This window comes from Panthera uncia (genome assembly GCF_023721935.1).
Source record: "Panthera uncia isolate 11264 chromosome C1 unlocalized genomic scaffold, Puncia_PCG_1.0 HiC_scaffold_4, whole genome shotgun sequence".
Classification (NCBI taxonomy): Eukaryota; Metazoa; Chordata; class Mammalia; order Carnivora; family Felidae; genus Panthera; species Panthera uncia.
The window spans coordinates 104233254-104252707 of NW_026057585.1; the positions used below are offsets into that span (position 1 = coordinate 104233254).

The window sequence follows — 19454 nt, forward strand, 5'->3', positions numbered from 1 at the left end:
TCAGACACCCGACTCCCAGCAGACCCTGCAGTGCCCTGGCCCCTCGCCTGTCTGCCTGCTTGCCTCCTGCCGGGCCCGGGAGGGATGCCTGCTCCCCACCGCCTGCCTGGCTCACACTGCGAGCACCGACTACAGGTATTTGTGGCCAAGGGGCACTGGGCAGGGGCCTCCGCTCCCAGAACTCAGGTGTCTAGGGCCAGCCGCCCAGCTGCTGGGACAGGCTCTAATTGTGGGAACAACCCAGGGCCTGGGTGTGGAGATAGCACCTGGTGGCCTGTGGCACACAGTTCATCCTTCCTACCATATAATATGGCCACCGCTGACCACACCACACGCTAAGACAACACGCCTCCCACGAAGATGAGACACCACGTGTCTTGGACACATATGCGCTGAGACCACATGCTGACAACACACACCACACTCGAGGCCAAATCACACGGTCTGGGGGGGGTTGAAGTCCTTGGCCTCATTGTCGTTGTGTGAGGCCGGACGGTGCACCAGAGGCAGGACAACCCAGGACACCCCACCCCTCTGGCCCAGTTGGGGGGGGGGCCGTCTAGCATGTCCCCAGGATGACCCACAGGCCTCACCATCCCAAGCGACCAGATCCTCAGCCTGATCCCAGGTTTGAGGGCGTAGCTCAGGCCCCACTGCCCCCTCCCCAGGGCAGGCTCTACACCCTGCCCCCAATGGGTGCTGAGGGAGGGAGCCCCACTTCCAATAGGCCCTGCTGGGACGCCTGGGCTCTGAGGAGGGGTGGGGTCATCAGCCCTGTGGCTTTGGAAGGAGGCAGATGGCCACTGGTGATGCCTAGAGAGGGAAGTCATGCCTTCACGCCTGGGGAGAGCAGGCCTTGGACTCACACGGGTGTGGGTACAAATCACATCTCTGTCACTTACTGTGGGACTTTGCCCAAATTACTCAACCTCTCTGAGCCCATTTCCTTAAGTGCAGAATGGGCCTTTGTTTCCTCTTCCTGCACAAGGCTCAGAGGTGGGACCAGTTGATATCACTGGTCCCTCCCCAAGCATCATAGCCCCTAACCTCAGTACGGGCCTGGGGTGTCTCAGGCCTCTGCCACCACGCAAGCGATTTCCCTTTGTGGGGTAGGCGATGTTACCAAGGAGGTGGGGCACACACTGTCCTGCGGGAGGCCTCCTAGCAGCACGGGAAGGTCCCAGGTGCTCTGGAATGAGAACAGGGGTAACCTGTGGCTCAGGAGGCTGAAGAAACGAGCCTTCAGGAAGGACGGCCCTGGAGGCCCCGGCTCAGGTCTGGTCAGAGTCCCTGCCAGCCAAGGGCAGCGTGGAGGGAGCTTGGAGGGAGCCCCTGCGTTCCTGTGGGAGAAAGAGCCCTGGCCAGGGACAGAGGCACGCCTGTGCCGATCGATGCCCAGTGCCCTGAAGGACTCGAGTCGAGTGCCCTGAGGAAGCTCAGTGCCCTGAGCTCATCCAGGCAGAAGGCACAAACCTTCCTTCCCTCCTCCTGGGGAAACACCTTGAGAACTGCCAAGGGGCCAACAGAAGGTGCCAGGGCCAAGGGTCAGCAACCAGTGGGGAGGGGAGGAGGCCACCCCAGAGCCCACCTCTGAGAGGGCAGAGAGGACACAGAGACTGCATCTAGTGGCAGTGAGGCCAGCAGCCCCGCCTCTCTTCCGGGCACATCCCTTCTCCTGCCTCCCCAGCCTCACTGGCCCCCAGAGGAGCAGGATTGAGGGCTGGGGCCAGGCAGGGCATCCCCAGCCCCTGGCACAGTGTGGGCCATGCGGTCACTCCTCTATAGCTGTGTGTTGAAGGGATGTGTGGACGCCTCAGAGGCCCCACGCACTCCACCCTCTCCGCAGGACAGTAGGATGCTGGCCCCACCTGGAGTACACCCCCCATCGGGACTTTGAGGGCCAGCCTCCACTGAGGCTGGGTCTAGGGGTGCCAAGGTGTCCCCGTCCGGGCTGGGGCTCTCCTGGACACTGTCGGTGCTGGTGTTGCATGGGGCCCCCAGGCTCAGCTCATTCCTCTGAGGGTGGCCCTACCCTCGGGCAGCTCAGAGTCGGTCCTAGGAGATTCTGGTGTGACAGAAGTGAAGTCGAGCCCGCCCACGGCCCCTGCACGTGTGCTGGATTCCCGGTGGGCATGGGCGGGTGGGGGTCATCCTCCCTGGGCCTGGGGGCTGGCCCACCTGCTTCCAGGAGGGTGAGGGGCCTTCCTGGTGCAAATGCAGAGTCCCCTCACTCCCCCAAGCACTGACTACAGTGTTAAGCAGAGGCTCTGGCCAGCACAGAGGGGGCTCCCTGAGGTGCCTCCGGGCAGTTGGGGGTGGGTGGAGCTCAGGGTCTGCCCAGTGTTCCCACTGGAAGGGGTGGGGTGTGTGCACACTTCCTGCCTGGTCACCTCCAGGCTGGCTCTTTGGTACCCTCTCTTGAGCCCTGGTCCCATGGTCCCTACTGGTCACATGCAACTGAGACCCTCAGGTCCTGCCCTGGGGCGGGGGTGGCAACCGGTGGTGGTGGGGGTTGTTTTCTTGGCTCTAACCCTCTTGGCTTCCTGGCAGCTCTTCCGACACGGACCATGGATCCTGGACCCGAGATGCTCAGGAGTGAGCATGGCCATCTTCTCCCCACAGCCTGGCCGTTGGCGGAAGTGGCAGTGGTTGGAAGGAAGTCTGGCAGGAAGGTTAGCTCCAGCTTCTTCTCCAGAAGGGTGGCTTTGGGATTTGAGAAGGTCTCAGTTGTCGTTAACTGCCAGCCTAGCTGCCCACTCCTGCCTGACTGCTGAGGCCACCAGCTCTACGGCCAGAGGCCTGGGCAGCGTGGGCCTCGTTGGCCCCGAGGGCAGCATAGGTGGGGCCGGTGGGCGAGGGTCTTGGCAGGACCTGGTGGCCACGTCTGTCTCGGGAACCTTCTTCCTCAGGTGTGACTCAAGGGTGCTTGGTGATCAGGAGGTTGGGACTGACGCTGGGGGATTCTGAGCTGAGCTTTTCCATCAAGATGCAACCCCACTGGCTCCCCCACTTTACACAGACACCAACTGAGGCAGGAGAGTGCCTCTACCTGCCCGAGGACCCAGGCCCGTACCGCCACTGCCTATGCTCTGCAGGTGTGCGTGGGTGCGTGCCAGACACACCTGTGCTTGAACCCCAGGTGCCCTGGGGTAGCCTCCCTTACATAACTTTCCGTGTTCTAAAAAGAGCTGGGCCCGCCCTGCATGGGGACGGCAGAGCTCTCGGAGGAGGCAGAGGAGTGAAGGCACAGGCATGATGCTCAGTGTAGCAGCAGGAGGCCAAGCTCCAGAAACTGCCAGCCTCCCCACCAGGCAGGCAGGCCAGGACTGGGTGACGTGGTAGAAAGAGGAAGCAGGCTGGATTCCCACGGGTCGACTCACCTGGCAGCAGACTGGGGGACGATGGGCCCTCCTTCTGGGTTCTGCCCAGGGCCTGGGGCCAGATCCTGCCTGAGATGCCCCGGGTGGGCCAGGGTCAAGGGTAAGCATGGCTGCCTGCCCTCTGCTGGCATCTGTTAATGGTTGTGTGATCAGTCACCTCGCTGACTTGTGGCCTATACCAAGAGGCACTCAGGGGCTTGGTGAAGGGTCTGGAACCCCAGCGTTGTCCCACAGAGCCGTGCAGTCCGGCACGTGGTCTCTCCAGACCTGTCCAGGCTGATGATTAGCACCTGCCTCATAGTCGATATGCAGCACTTGCCCTGAAACAACCTATGAGTGGATACCCCAGCCCGCACTTGGCCCTGTCCCGGGTTTTCTCTCCAGGGAGGGCAGTAGGCAATAAGTATGCTGGCTTACTCAGCTGCCCAGCCCACCCCGCGTTCAGACACCAACTCTCCTACCTCCTGTGTGCCATCCTCACGTCCCTCCAGGCCCTCCCCCACGGCACTCTTGAGGAGCAGAGGGCCAGCCCCAGGCCTCTGCAATCAGGACCCTTTTGATGCTGGCCCTGGGAGCAGCAGCTGCACCTAACTGCTTCAGGCATACTCACAGTGGCCAGGCTCTGCCTCCCCCTCCCCCAGGGCCAGGGAGGGGACTGTGGGAGCAGAAAGCAAGCCTCAGTGCAGTGTCCACTGTTGCATAATGACCCCATTCATGGGCTGGGTGGAAAATTCAGTTGGGGAAACAGTGAAACTATTTTTATGAGGCCAGCTCTCCCCATAGGCAGGGGCTGGACAGGCTTGCCCATGGCAGACCCCACCTGGCCCAGGTTCTGGCAGTGCTCCCCATCCCCATGCCTCACTGGTGGCCAGACAAGGAGATTCAGGACGTGACTCTCAGGGGCCCTGGGCAGGTTCAGTTACTGACGGGGCCGGAGGATTCTAGCGCCTCCAGCTCTCTCCTGTTAAGTGGGCACAAGGACTGCGCTCCCCAGGCCGGATTGCTCCCGTCCCGTGGAGGGTAGCATGGTGGGAGGGTCGGGGTCCCAGTGAACTCAAGGAGGAGTTCACGCCGGCACTTCCGGAGACACCCTTTGACGGAGCTTGTCTGTCTTCCTGGGATTGGCGCGCCCCGCTCTCGGCCAGGGTTCATGGGGAGGTAGTGTGCAGAGTGAGGGGATCCGGGACCCCTGCGGCCGCTGACAACCCCTGGGGCCGCCCGCCGACAACGCTGTAGCGGAAAGATGCCCAGGAGGGCCTTGGCGGCCTGACCAGATCAGCGGAGACACCGGAGGTCCGACCGCCCGGAGCTGCCCGCCGAAGCGCATGCGCCCACCGTCCCGCGGCCCCCGCCCCAAGGAGCTGCCCGCTAGTGCGCACGCGCCGACGCTCTCTCTGTTGCGGGGCGCGAGGCGGCAGCGAGACGCAGGCGACGTCCGCCCGGCCGGCTAGAGCGGCCACCCCGGGGCCCGGCGCACCGGAATCGGAAGTGGGGGTGAGCACAGTTCCCCCGCCCGCCCCGTGAACGGCCATCTTGCAAGCTTAGGCGGCGGCGGTGGCGGTGGCGGTGGCGGGGGCGCTGCAGCGGTGCGGTGGGCTCGCTCCCGGCGCGGTGAGGCTCTCCGGCGCGGGCCACGCTCTTCCTTCCCTGCTCCGGTCTCGACCACGGCGAGCCTGAGCGCGGCGGCGGCCCACGCGCGGCGACGGGGAGAGGTGAGCGAGCGGCGCGGGCCTGAACCGGGGCTTCGGCCGCGCGTCCGCCCCGCTGGAACCGGCCCGCGCGGAGCGTACGGGGCCGCCGCGAGGCTTGTCGCCGTTCGATCTGCCGTTCGAGGGGCCCGGGCCTGGAGCTTCCGTGCGCGGAACCTGAGGTCGGTTACGGCGGGGCGCCCGGGGCTCCGGGCCGGGGTGGTCCTGCGGCCAGCTTGGGGATTTGGTTGGCCTCGCGGCTGGGGCTCCCACGGAAGGCCCTCCTGTTAGTGGCACGCTTGCGGGCACCTCCGGGACTAGCCGGCATAGATCTTGGTTTGTAAATGTATCCCGGGAATTGGTGTTGGGGTGGCTGCCATCGAGCCCGCCGCTTCACCCGTAATCAGTACCCAAACTGTTTGTAAATTCCAGCAGGAATGAGTGTCCTTAGGGTTATGCCTCTTGGGGTAGTAGCTGAGAGAAAATCCAGGCCGTAAGACTGGGAAGCTCCAGTCGGCTGGCTCCACCGTGGGCCTTGCCGACTAGCGCTCACGTTGGGCCCTGGGCCAGTTCCTCGTCTGTGCCGGCCCACTTTCCACCTCTGCCGGTCACCTGCACCCTCTCAGCTTCGAGAGACGTGAACTTGTAGCTCCCTTTTCACTGGATGCCACCTGGCTGGTCTGTATTTAATTCAAGTCCGGTTCCCAGCCGCTTTCTGGGCCCAGGCATGGAACAGCCAAAGAGGGGTAAAGCCTAGTGGGAGTAGAGCTGCTAAGTGCGTAAGAACACAGCGCAGCGATGGGCCAGGTGGGTACTGTGTTTGTTCCAGGTCAGTGAGACTTGGTGTAGTCCGGCTTTAGTAGAAAGGAGCGTCATTGGAACACTTGCTGTGTAGACTTCAGGCATGGTGCCTCGGGCTTGCAGTCAGCAGTCTGCTGTTTTCTGAAGTGTTGACCTGTGTGGCAGGTGCCTGAGGGGTAGTGGGACTGTCTCCACCGGCCCTGGGCCCCTGTCCAGCCTGCGAAGCAATCCTGGTGGAGAAAGGAGAGACTTCCGTGAAAGGCTCGGGCTTGCGAGTGTCACGTGCCCTTCTGGTCGGTCGGGCCAAGGTCTCATGCCACTTTGTCACCTGAATTACGCTTACTCAGAGTGGGAGAGAGGTGCGGAGAAGAGAGGAGCAGGGTGTTTGGGTGCTGGGCAGATGACAGGTGTGTCCGTGTGAGGCTGGCGGGACTCGCGGCCTGCCGGGCGTTGGTTCAGGCAGCGCGCCCTTACCTCCCGTGTGCTGACACTTTGCTCCTGACGTTTGTTTTCATGCTGCACCCTTTTTCTTTCAGCATAACGCTTTTCGTGTTCCCCATCTGTGGGGATTTGCAGGGAACCTGAGACCTGCTTCACGGGTCTGTGCAGGTGCCGTAGACCAGAGGGGCCCCTGAGGGCACTGAGTGAGGCGAAGGAGGGGTCCTCAGGGAGCTTTTTCTTTGTCCTGAACTGAGTCGTTGAATCATAAATGTGACTTTAAAGAGTATGCTTTTGAGGGGCATCTGGGTGGTTAAGCGCCCGACTTTGGCTCAGGTCATGATCTTTCAGTTTGTGGGTTCAAGCCCCGCATCGGGCTCTGCGCTGACAGTGTGGGGCCTGCTGGGGATACTCTCTCTCTCTCCACCTCTCTCTGCCCCTCCTGCACTTGTGCTTTCTCTTTCTCTCAACAATAAATGAATTTAAAAAAAAAGTTGATACCTTTGAGAGCAAGAATGAGCGAAAAGTTTGTGACTGACCAGGCAGGATCTATTTATTTTGTGTGTCTGTCCTGTAAGATTCATTAAGCACCCAGCCTTGCCACATAATTACGCACAAACACGGTGGTATTTGAATTGCCCAGGGAATTTTTTGCGTATTACAGAGTGTTAATTTTAGGGTGAACGTTTAAAAATTTTTTTTAATGTTTATTCATTTTTGAGAGACAGAGACAGAGCATGAGCGGGGAAGGGGCACAGAGAGGGAGACACAGAATCTGAAACAGGCTCCAGGCTCTGAGCTGGCAGCACAGAGCCCGACACGGGGCTCGAACTCACAAACTGCGAGATCCTGACCTGAGTGGAAGTCGGACGCTCAACCCACTGAGCCATAGGGTGAACATGTAAAAGACACCCAACAAGTCCAGTGTGGCGGTTCTGCTTCCGGTGAGGTGAGCCACCTGGCCCCTTTGGCTTGGCCAGGAGCTTGGGGGCAGTGCTGCGCGGGAGGGCACTCCCTTCCCAGGCTGTCTGCAGCCTGCTCCTGCTCCTGCTGGCGCCTGGGAGGCACCTGTGTGGTGTGGAGCTGGGTCGCAGGGAGGCCTGTGGGGGCATTTGACTAGGGAAATGAGGGAGGCTCTTGAGGGACTTAGCTTTTGAGCTAGGCCAGGAAGGGCACAGGTGGGTTTTCTGCCAGTGGAGACCAGGCTGAGAGACAGCCGTAGGGTTAGGGTGAGGAGGGGGTTGGGAGTCAGACACTAGGAGGGCTCGTTGGGCTTCTTTGTCGGGGGCTTGGCAGGAAGGGGGAGGTGTTGCAGTTCAGTCTGTTTGGCTGTGGGGAGATCTTGCAATGCTATGATCAGAACTGTGGGTGGAGAAAGTTAATCTAAGTGTACGGGGTGGACTGAAAAGGGGAGACTGGAAGCTGGGGGGGGCCAGTGGCGAGTCTGGTGGTGCTTGATGGGAGAGGTAGTACGACCCTGCATTAGGGTGAGTGGAGTGGGAACAGGAGGGAGGGGTGGGCAGTGACGTGTGCAGGAGGACCGCTCTGCAGGCCCTGGGGTGTGGGAAGCACACCAAGCCCCGGCTGTAGTGCAGTGGGCTTAGTGCTCTGAGGGGAATCGAGCCAGCAAAGGGGCGGGAGTCCAGAGACCTCTGACCTGACGGATCGGAAGGAGCTGTGGCTGTTGCCAGGGAAATGAGCAAGCAAAGGCCCTGAGGTGGAGATGATGGGGGGCGGAGGGTGACTTCAGGTTTGTGCAGGCTGGAGGTCAGGGTCGAGATCCTGGCCGCTGATGTCCAGTGTGCTGGCAAGATGGCCTGAGATGGCTGAGTGGCAGCGTCAGTGGCGTGGAGGAGAGCAGGACAGGCATGGCTTCGATCTGCCACCACTCTAGCCTGGAAGCTGCTGTCCCTTCCCATTCCCGCATACCCCCATGTGTCCTCTGTCTCTATCATGTTTTAGACTGGCAGCTTTCACACTTTATTTTTAGCAGCAGAACTTTTTTGCCTTGCTGTCTTAGGGGAAACTTCTGCATGCAGAGCACATCAGGCTGAGCTGCTCCAATGCCTGTGAGGGTGGGGAGCTCTGTCTTCTCTCTCACCATCACTCCCCTCTGCCTCCGAGCATCACTGAGGTGTCCCGGGCTCCACCCCCCCACCCCCTGAGCCAGGCCGTTTCTTCTCTTGAATGATGGCTGCGACCTCACTCCTGGTCCTCAGCCTTCAGTGCTGTCCGGTCCCTCCCGTGCCATCTCATCTGTCTCATGCTGTCCCCTTCAAGCTCTGCTAACCTGTCCCAAGTGATCCAACAGAAAAGCTGGTCTCTCTTAAGACTTGGACCTAAAAACTTTCTGCAGTGCTATTGGCTGCGTGGCCTTGCCTCCCTGGTCAGCCTTGTCAGCCACCATTTACTGTGCTGTGGCTCCTTACACAGTGGCCCAGTGCCCTTCCCTGGACCCGTGATGCTGTCTGAAGCCTCTACCCGTGTCCTTAGCTCTGATCAGGAGGGTGCTCCTTTTGCCTCTTCCCAGTGTGAATGTCAGACTTTCAGGGCCCCCCATCTTTCTCCAGTCCTCCCATCCATTTTGTTTTTTAGTTACTTTTTTTTAAAGTAATTTTGTGAGACAGCACTCATGCAGGTGGGGGAGGGGCACACAGAGAGAGAGAATCCTAAGTGGGGCTCACACTGTGGGATCATGACCTGAGACGAATCTAGGGTCAGATGCTTAACCGACTGAGCCACCCAGGTCCCCCGTCCTCCCATCGACTTTTGAGCAGTAGTAGATATGTTGGAAAATGTTTAACAACAGGCTTTTGTTGGGGGCTGGTTTGGGGTGCATCCTGATTTCTGTGGTGTAAACATTTCATTAGCACAGAGCGCAGGAGCACCAGGCCATGCTGGCCTCAGCACACCGGTCCTTAGGACCCTTTAAATTCGAGGGCTTTCTCCCGGGTAGTTTCTTTGAGGACGCAAGCGGGGCTTTGGTTTTGTTTCGTTTTTTATCTTTGACCTGGTGTCACATAAACGAAGGTTGTGGGGGGCAGACCCCCAAGGAGACTCGTCGAGTCCTGCTGGTGTGGGGGTGGGCGGCAAGTCAGGACAGCCCGCAGGCCTGGCTTCTGGGTGGCTGGGCTTAACCTCGTGGGACTGTTGAAGCTGTCTGTGGCTGAGGAGGCAGGGCGTGTCTCTCGTTCTTTGGAAACAGACGTTTGCTTTCCCTAGATGAGCAGCAGCAGCAATAAAAGAGCTCCGACGACAGCGACCCAGAGGCTGAAACAGGACTATCTTCGCATTAAGAAGGACCCGGTGCCTTACATCTGTGCTGAGCCCCTCCCTTCCAATATCCTTGAATGGTAAGGCTCCACGTTGACCATTCACCCCACTCCGACTGTCGCCTGGGTTCTCTGCTCGCTTGATGGGGAGGCCCTGGTGCTCCTGTCCTGTCGTGGCATCGGGGAGGGTGCATCTGTCTGTACCGCCTTCAGATGCGGGCAGGCTGAGGCCTACGGATGAGGCCTGGTTGTCTTCCTGATGGGCGGCGGCTGGGGCCACCATGGGGTCTTCCTTGACCTCTGTCCCCTGGGTCTGGAGAGAGCACGCTGGGGAGCGCCTCTCGGGTGGGTCTGTGGGATCCATAGGGGAGGCTTCGGGGCACGGCGTAGGTCTCACGGCTGTTGGTGGAGAAGTTGCATTTCTAGACTCTCCTTTTGCTCTTTGCGTCTTGGTGCTGTAGAGTGGCCTGTCCTGTCTTAGAGAGTTTGTGACAGAGGGTCAGGGGCCCTGATGCTTGGGTTCCTGGCGCTGGCCGGGGCAAGTGCTTGGTAGCCCTGGCCGACGTAACAGGCTCTGAGCCTCACGCGCACTCGCTTCATAGTGACTTTCAGGCCGTGCTCAGGTGTGGCCTTAGGAGGTTACGTGCTTCTACAGGAATGCTGCCCTTACCAGATTTATCGGTTCTGTGGGAAGCAAAGTGTAGGGTTGAGATAGTAAGCATTTTCTGTGTGAAGGGTATTTTGTCCAGAGAAAAGGAATTTAACTGAGTTAAAAGCTGTTCTTTAGATTGGACAGGTGTTTGGACAGGTGTTCACGGGTTCTGGATCTACCTTCCTCAGCTTGGGGAGGAGGGGCTGCTCTGGCAGGTGAGGGAGGGTTTTCAGGGTGAAAAGGGCCGCGCGGGACTGAGGCTTTGGGGTTACAACAGAGCTTCCCCGGCCCCCTGAATTGGCAGATGGAGGGACAGCTCCCACAGCAGTCGCAGGGTCGTCCTCGTTGTTTGGGGAGCCTCTCTCTGCCTGTGAGTTCAGATCTCCAGGTTCAGTCATTCACAAGGAGCATCGATCGCTGAGATTTGTTTCCATGGAAAACCAGCAAAATTAGCAAAGGGACAGACAGTGCGCTGGAGTCGGAGTCCATAGGAGACCGACACGAGCCCCCCCAGCCCTGCTGTGACCACACACATGAGGTGCTGTCCCCCAGGGAAGCCTATCAGAGACCCAGGACGCAAGATTGCCAGTTGGAGCAGGTCATGTGCCTCTGCCCGGCACCTCCCAGTGCTCCAGACCCCCAGCAGGGAGGCTGGCTTCCTTCTAGCACGATCCATGTTATATCGTTGGCATAAACAGTTTATGTTGCATCAGGGTGGTGAGCCCCTCTCCCCACTCTTGAATCCAGTTCCCAGACTGGCTGGGGACGGTCGTGTCCGGCCTGCTGGCTGGGCTCTGTCACCTGCTGGGGGTGTCCCCCGAGTGCCGTGCTGCTTGGCCACTCAGGCTGCTGGGCTCTCTGCTCTTGCTCGCTGCTCCTACCCAGTGTTCCCAAACTGGACCCCGGAATTGGGAGCAGTGACAAATTAAGGCCACGTTCCTGGGTGTGTCACGTGCTTAAGCTCTGAGGCTTGTTCCTGGTCCACCAACACAGGATGGCAGTGTTTGCGGAGTAAAACATACCGGCTGGCATGTGTTTCATCCACGACGTTCAGGTGGCATTTGTGGGAAGAGGGGTTTCCAAAGGGATGCTTAGTGACGTGCTAACAGCTGTGTCTGATTGGCTCTACGTTCTCTTTTGTGCTTTTCTCTTCTGTTTGAAAATGCTTAAGTCCACGCACCTCTTGACATGCGGCCGAAGCTCCTTATTTGCACGGGACAGTGGAATCTGTGAGTGCCGCCGCTCGTGGTCTGAAGCACGTGGGTCCACCTGGGCTTGGGCTCTGTGTGAGGACTTCAGTGACAGTTACAGGCTATCCCTGTTCTCCTGCGTGAGGCCAGCTGCTCTGAGGTCCCACGTCTGCTTCTTCTAGAACATCAACACTGGGGGACACAGAGCCACCTCGTGTCACCAGCTGTTCCCTGCTTGGCCTACTTCGTGATATTTGGGCACACTGAGAAGTGCAGGTTTCTAAGTGCATCTCAAGAATGTGTGTGAAATTAGCATTTGAAAATTTGTTCGTGGACTTTCATGGTTAGAGAGCGTTAGTTTCTTAGGTGTTGCAGGCACGAAAGTATTTTGTGGAGGACGTGAAAGACACGGTTCCTAAGACCCCGTTAGGAGCGCGTAGACCGCAGCGCAAGTTCACCTGGGATGTTCGCACGTCTGGTTTCGGCTGGACCCCACACCCCGGCCGCGGAGGGACTCAGAACTCGGAGTGCTTGCCGTCCCTAAAGCCAGCTCCTTTTCTTCTCTCCCTCAGGCACTATGTGGTCCGAGGCCCAGAGATGACTCCTTATGAAGGTAAGTGAGTCTTCAATCCGAGCGAGGGGAACAAGAGACCTTTTTGTCTTCTGAACAGACCTCTCCCGTCCGGCACTTCGTGTCTGTGACTCACGCTCTGGTCTGCATGTCCGTTAGTAACATTGCACTTGCTTGGAGTCCGTCCTCGTTACTTCAGATCCTAAAGCGGTTTAGTCTTCAGGGGCTTTCCGTGAGTCTCAGAGGTTACCCAGCCTCTGACGTGAGTGGGGCCGGAGCCGGAAGACAGACCTGGTAAGCCGTGCAGTGCAGCCGTTTTCTCCTGCTGTGTTCAGACCCGCACGAATGTTGTCGGGAAAGAAAGCCGTGGCTATCGAGCACTCGCTCTGCCGAGCCCTCTGAGCCACGTGGTAGCCCCTTCGTGTGGATGGGGCCCCGAGGCTCACGGGGAGGGTGCAGGGTCTGCCCTGGCACAGCCAGGCACCTCTGCTCTCCTCGTTCTGCCGGGGCTGACCTGGTGGTGCTGCCCAGTGTCCTCTGGTGTCATTTACAAAGTAGACCTGGGGTTTTTCAGTCAGCGGGTCGGGGGCCTACAGGGAGCCTGGCACCAGCCTCAGGGTTCAGGCCAGGTCGGGGGATGAGCCGTGGTGGGGCAAGCCCAGGGCAGAGCTGTGGCCGGGCTGTACCTTCAGCTCTCCTCACTTTGAGTGGCATCTGCCTCCACATGGGGGTTTTGCGTAAGATTTCACTGGAAAAGAGTCCGGCTGCTGGAGAAGCACATTCGAGACCCACTGCTCTGGACCATGAGGGGAGAGCTGTGGGTGTGGGTGGGTGGTTAATAGTGGAACTGGCCTGGCTCTCTCGAAGGTGGTTTGGCACGTGTGTCACCAGCCTTATGAGGACTCTCCTTTGACACAGGAGTCTCTGTTCTGGGAAGACGTGTCCTGGGGAAACAGGTGCAGAAGCCTTTCTGTAGGGTGGGTGTGTTAATAGTGTCACACTGGGGGCCGCCCGAGTGTCCAGCAGCGGGGTGTGGGCTTGATGGGCTTGTGGTGGGGTTCCTAGAAAAGCAGCAGCAGATGGGCTTCAGGGCAGCCTGGACAGGTCATAATTAAAATGCTTGTTAAGGAGGCTCCTGGGTGGCTCAGTCGGTTAAGTGTCAAACTTCGGCTCGGGTCGTGATCTCACGGTCCGTGAGTTCGAGCCCCGCGTCGGGCTCTGTGCTGACAGCTCAGAGCCTGGAGCTGCTTCGGATTCTGTGTCTCCCTCTCTCTCTGCCCTTTCCCTACTTGCACTCCATCTTTCCTTCTCTCAAAAAGAATAAACATCAAAAAAAAAAAATACTTGTTAAATACATGTGTGTTTCTAACAAACTAGGAATGAGCATGTTTTCTTTCTCACAAGTGGGATTTTAAGTTTTTTTTTTAATAGTTTTAATATTTTTCCAAAAAATTGTGAACATTTAGTAATTTTGTAACCAGGCCTGTTGCTGCTGGAAGTGAACCTGGACAGGGGTGGAGGTGGCAGGGGGAGGAAAGGGCAGGCCCCGAGTGGAGGCTGCCGGGCTTGGGACCGCAGGAGACCCCCCCCCTCCCACCCCCAACCCCCAGACCCAACCCTGTCACCAGGGCTTCTTTATGTGTGGTCCTGCCCTGTGTATCTCCCTGCTGGTCATGGCCTTCAGGCTGTCTCCTCAGAGACCAGCTTTTCCTGCTGTTCCTCCTTCCCCTTCTTTCTTCTCTCTCTCTCCCTCCTTAGCCTTCTCTCCCTCCACTGCCTGCCTCCCTCTTGCCCCTCAGCACCTGCTCCTGTCTCTTCCCCTGCTGCCCATCCTCTCTTGCGCTCAGGGCCGCACTCTGCACTCTGTAGCCCTGCCTTCTGCTGACCATTCTCCTCAGGGTCGATGAGGGGCCCCCTGAATTGTCAACCCGAGGGATGGCTCTCCGGCCTCGGTGTCTGGGGTTCTGTGGACTTTGCTGGTGTGGGCTCCTTCCTCCACACTTGCTCCTTCTCTGGCTTCTGGATGTTCCGACCCCTCCTTCTCAGTCTCTCATGGCTCTGCACCCTGGCCATGTCCGTTCGGCTCAGCATTGGTTGACCACCGACCCTGTCCTTGCTCTGGGCTCTGCGCCCACGCTACTCCTGGCCGATTCCAGGCACACCGATCCTGACGGTTCAGAAGTGGCTTCCCGCTGGTACAGGCGTTGCTGAAGGTTCTCCCTGAATCGATCTGTGGATTTTACCCGATCCTGTCAAAGTCCTGGCACGGCTTTTTGTAGACGTACACAAATTTATTCTGAGATTTTTATTGCAAAACGTACACGGAAAGGCAGAGGACCCAGAGCAGTTGAAACAAGAACAGAGTGGGAGGAGTCAGTCTGCCAGGCTTTGAGATGCCTGAGCTTCGGTGAGCCGAGTGTGGAGGGAAATGCGGGTCAGTGGAACAGAGGACCCAGGAGCTGCTTGGCACCGCGGTGGCCCACGGATCTTTTGTTGTTGTTGCAACGGAGTTGCAGAAGCAGTTCAGTGGAGGAGGTGCGTGGTACAACACCGTCCCTTCCCGGGCGCGGTCCTCCCTGGCCTCTCTCCAGGGCCACCGTGCTCTCTGGGGTTTCCGCCCCCCGGGGCTCGGTCAGGGCTGTGCCCGTCGCTCGTCCGCCTGTGGACGCTCGGAATGAAGGATGTGGGAGCTGCTGGCGTGGGGGGCGCGTGCGCTTCTTCTCTGCGCTCCCCAAGGGCTTGGCTTGACCCCTGGGTGAGGCTCCGCCCTCCCACGTCCCCTGCTTTGCCTCCTTACCTCTCAGGATGAGCCTCCCCCACAGACCCTCCCAGAGTTCGTCTCGTACGCTCGACGCACGTCTGGCCGGGGGGGGGGGGGGGGGGGGGGGGGGGGGGTGCGGTCCGGCGCGCGCCGCCCGCCTTGAGGTTGCTTCCCCGGTTTGCGCGGCAGCCGGTTGCCTCTCTGCGCGGCTCCTGCGGGGCGAGCCCTCCCCTCGGAGGGTGAGCCGGCGTTGGCCGGCTTGCACCTGCGTCTCTCGGGCGGACGCAGGACGCAGGAGGCGGGGCTGCCGGGTCAGTGTGGGTGTTGACCTTCACGCGCTCGCCGCATGACGCGGGCCGCATCCTGCTGCCCACCTGCCCTCCGCGGAGCTGCGGGCGGGGCCGTTTCCTGAGCGGCCAGCTCCAAGCGCACGTCGGCGGAGCCTGCTTCCTCTTGAGAAAAGCACCTGTTTGTATCTCTTGCTTATTTTCCAGTTGGGCTTTTGTCAGCGATTTCGGCCGACGGTGCCTTGAGTGTCGTTCATAGTGCTAGTTTCTCGCTCGGGGGCCCGTCTGGCTGTTGAGTCGGCCTCACGGGGGACACTCGCTCACGTCATCCCTCCAGTCCTGGCAGAGCTTGGAGTGGGAGACGGCACTCACGTGAGGCGGCCGGGGCGCCACGACCCGGGCGAGACGTGGGGAGGCCCGACCCGAGTGGCGTGAGAGCAGACGTGTGTGGTGCGTCCGGGTCCTTGAGGTGGGGCCCCACCCGGGGTGCTGGGGACGGCAGGGGGCCCGGGTGGAGGACAGGGCGGCACTCCTGAGGCCTCGCTGCGCCAGCACGCACGTGCACACACATCACTGGGTGTCCGGTCAAGTCACGTCCCGGGTCGCCTGCCTGCAGTGGGCCCGGGGCCTTGCGTTTCCGGTAGGCTCCCAGGTGCAGCCCCGAGAGAAGGGTGTGAGGTGAGGTAGCCCACGGGACCGTGAGCTGCGTGGGCAGGGGCGAGAGCCTTGAGGCCCGAGAGGTCATCCCGAGTGAGCGGTTTGGATCAGTTTGGAGGCGTGGCCAACAGGGCTTGCTGGTGGAGGCCGCGGGAGGTGATGGCGGTGGTGGGGGCAGGGGGGCAGCGGGGCCTCCCAGAGTTTGGTGTGAGCGGCTAAGAGGGTGGAGTTGCTGTTCGAGGGAAATGGGTATCGTGTCTTGGACCTGTCCGGGCAGTGTCGCCCGGATGGTCGGCCCGCGGGTCAGCAGTGGGGCGAGGAGCCCCAGAGGGCCAGGTGCAGGTGCCAGTTGGAGATGTCCCCGTGTCACGTGAGCCTGAGGACCCAGAAGCGTGAGCGGTCAGGGAGGGCGCCAGAGGAGCCAGCGGCCAGTGCTCGGGGCAGTGGGACGGGAGTGGGGAGCCAAGGTGGGGTGGCGCCCAAGGAGGCAGGGGGCGGGCTCTGCTGACCTCCGGGTCGGATTTGGGGGACCGCGGCGGGGGCAGGAGCCTCGGCAGGGTGGACCTGGATGTAGCTCTCAAGGGGTTTTACGTAAAGGAGGGTGAGTAGCTGGCAGGAGGGGGAGTGAGGTGGGGTCAGGTGTGTTGTTGTTGTTGTTGTTTTTTAAACATTCATTTGTGAGAGACAAAGACCCAGCACGAGTTGGGGAGAGGCAGGGACAGGGGGAGACGGAGAATCCCATGCAGGCTCCACATTGTCAGCACAGAGCCCGAGGCAGGGCTCAGGCCCACGAACTGTGATACCGTGACCTGGGCCGGAGTCAGATGCTTAACCGGCTGAGCCACCCAGGCGCCCCTGGTTTTTGTTTTTCTAAGATGGGAGAGTCACACGATGGCAGTTGGTTGCTGCAGGGTGTCATTCGGTGGAGAAGGAGAGACCGGGAGTGCGGGAGAGGGGTCTGGAATAGGGGTGACCTCAGCCGACCTGCTCAGGGGTGGGCGAGAGGACCCAGTGAGGAGCTGGGTACGGCTTTTCCTCTGAGGCTCTGTTCTCAGTGACGGGGGGCCCGGGAAGGGTGAGCAGGGTTGTGCATGTGGGGCAAGGGCCACTCTTGATTTGTGGTCATGAGCCCCCAGTGAGACTGCCAGCAAGACGCTCGTGTCCCAGGGGTGGTCAGCCGCTGGGCCCGGGATGAGGGGGGCGGCGCTGGCAGGGTGGGGGCAGAGTGGGAGACTGAGGGTCGTGGCACCAGCCTGAGGGCTGGAGCGGAGCTTGGTGCCTGGGGCTGCCCCCACAGGGGGTGCACTGTAGACCGTGACAAGGCTCTTTCTCTGTTTTGCTATAGGTGGCTATTACCACGGAAAACTAGTTTTTCCCAGAGAATTTCCTTTTAAACCTCCTAGTATTTATATGATAACACCCAATGGAAGATTTAAGTGCAATACAAGGTAAGGCATTTCTGCCGTGCTTCTCAAGTGTGAATGTGGTCATGGCGAGTGTGTGTGCTCTGTTGAGTGGGTCCCTGTCTTGCAGGCTGTGTCTTTCCATCACGGATTTCCACCCAGACACGTGGAACCCGGCCTGGTCCGTCTCCACCATCCTGACTGGGCTCCTTAGCTTCATGGTGGAGAAGGGCCCCACCCTGGGCAGTATAGAGACGTCGGACTTCACGGTGAGGGGTGGAGAGCGCACGGTTCGCATGTCGGGGGGCTCCCGCTCATGTCCTCGGCAGTGGGAAGAGCAGGCCGGGCTTCCCTCCAGGGACAGCACGGTGTCTGGTCCTTGTCGACCGGTCTTGATTTTCTTATTGTCTAAGTGGGAACTAAGTTTCGTGTCGTTAATTGCCGATAGTGAAAGACGAATAAGCCTTGATGAGGCTGAATTAGTTTGTGGTGAACAGCGAGTTTATCGAGTGCTTTCAGCAACACGAAGACGACAGCTTTTGAGGATAAGATGTGTGTAGAATTTGAAAGAGTTGAAATTAATCTTCAGGCTGATATTTCCCTTCTGTTTCTTCCTAGAAAAGACAGCTGGCTGCACAGAGTTTAGTGTTTAATTTAAAAGACAAAGTCTTCTGTGAATTATTCCCTGAAGTCGTGGAGGTAAGGCACAGATGCTGGCGGTCCGTTTGGCGATGCCCTCGCCAGGAGCACTTCCAGATTTGATTCTTCCAGAGAGAGAACTGTGCTGCTGTGTGTCCCTTTGCTGCACACACACAGCACGCAGGGCGCCTGTTCTCACACGCACCTGTAGGTGCTGACTGGCAGGTGCAGCCCTGCCCCCCTCCTCAGGGCGCAGGGCTCCTCGGGTGGGCTGCTGGGCTGTGGGGAAGGGCCTGCCAAGAGGGGCTGGCATGTACCCTCATCTTCGCTCTGGAGCAGGGTAGGCTGCACCCAGGTCGAGGCCACAGTGATTCTGTGTCGCTTGGACCTGCTCAGTCTAGGCCCTGAGAGGCGCAGGCTTGGTGTTTTTGACGAGTCCCTGGGTCCCCTCGTCTGTTAAACAGAGTTAAGAGCGCCTCCCGCTTCCGAGGGTGAGTGTCGGGCCGGTGACCACTGGCCTCCCAGGCAGGATCTTTGTGGTGGATCTTAGGACCCTCCCTTGTCCTAAAGGAAGCAGTTTATTTAGACCAAGCCTTGTTCCTTTCTGTTTTTATCTTAGGAAATAAAACAAAAACAGAAAGCTCAAGATGAACTCAGTAGCCGACCCCAGGCTCTCCCCTTACCAGATGTGGTTCCAGACGGGGAAACACACCACGGTCAGAATGGGCTTCAGCTCCTCAACGGGCACGCGCCGGGGGCCGGGCCGCACCTCGCGGGCCTCCAGCAGGCCAACCGGCACCACGGACTCCTGGGCGGCGCCCTGGCGAACTTGTTTGTTATAGTTGGGTTTGCGGCCTTCGCCTACACGGTCAAGTACGTGCTGAGAAGCATAGCGCAGGAGTGAGCCCCGCGCCACAGCCGGCAGAGGTGGTCGAACCGAGGGCACCGCTCCCGAGCTCGCCATGGGCTGGCTGGACGTGCCGCCGGGCGCAGGGTGGACCTGCCTGACTTCTGGGGTTAGCTTTTTAAAAACCTTTAAAAGGAAAACAAAAACCAAAGCGTGTAATTTGGATTTAGAGGAGGTGCAAGATTCTCAGCTCCCTGTCCTCACCCTGGGGTCTGTTGGGAACCATGGAGCTTGGGTGTCGAGGAGGGACCTCATGCTTTGGTTTTATAGCTTAATCTCCTGTATCGTCTTTCGGACCTGTTTTAGTAAACCTGTTTTTCATTTTACTAGATTTGGTCACTTAAAAATACAAAAACTCGATTAGCAAATACTCTGCGTGCAATTCTTGGTCCAGTGGAGCCCTGGCTCACCAGGCAGGAGCAGTTCCCACAGCTGTGCCTGGCCAGAGGGCCCAGGGGCCTGGCCAGGGGGCCCAGGGGCTGGCCAAGGACGGCCACGGACGGGGGTCCAGGAGACGTGGGGGTTTGGCCTCAGCATTTGAAACGTGTTTGCATTCTCTTGGAAAGAAGCAATCCTTCCTGGGAAAGTGGGTTCTTGTTTTGCTGAAGTTGAAATTCCACATCCGCTTGATGTCTGACCACAAGGTGGCGTCCTTTGTTCAAAGAGCCACCCTGTCCTCTGCGGTCTCTGCGGTCCCGAAGGCTGCTTTCACTTTACCACCCCCCCCCCTTTCCTCCACACCTATGCCAGGCTGGGCTCCCCACTGCCACCTCCAGGTTCCTGGCTACTGCAGGGGTGACCTTTGGTA

At 59.5% G+C, this 19454-nt stretch overlaps 1 protein-coding gene across 3 annotated transcripts; it reads left to right on the top strand.

The window, feature by feature from the left end:
* The first annotated feature begins 4905 nt into the window (after positions 1-4905).
* Positions 4906-19016, top strand: UBE2J2 (ubiquitin conjugating enzyme E2 J2). 3 transcript variants are annotated; one of them, XM_049618319.1, is made up of 7 exons: positions 4906-5092; positions 9530-9660; positions 11994-12034; positions 17043-17145; positions 17231-17369; positions 17719-17799; positions 18359-19016. In XM_049618319.1, the coding sequence occupies exons 2-7, from the start codon at positions 9530-9532 to the stop codon at positions 18641-18643; spliced, it is 780 nt and encodes a 259-aa protein (XP_049474276.1). In that variant the 5' UTR covers positions 4906-5092; the 3' UTR covers positions 18644-19016. The 3 variants fall into 3 exon arrangements, with proteins under 3 accessions (XP_049474276.1, XP_049474277.1, XP_049474275.1); XM_049618320.1 differs by lacking the exon at positions 4906-5092 and adding an exon at positions 5104-5250; XM_049618318.1 differs by lacking the exon at positions 4906-5092 and adding an exon at positions 5257-5404.
* The last annotated feature ends 438 nt before the right edge of the window (positions 19017-19454 follow it).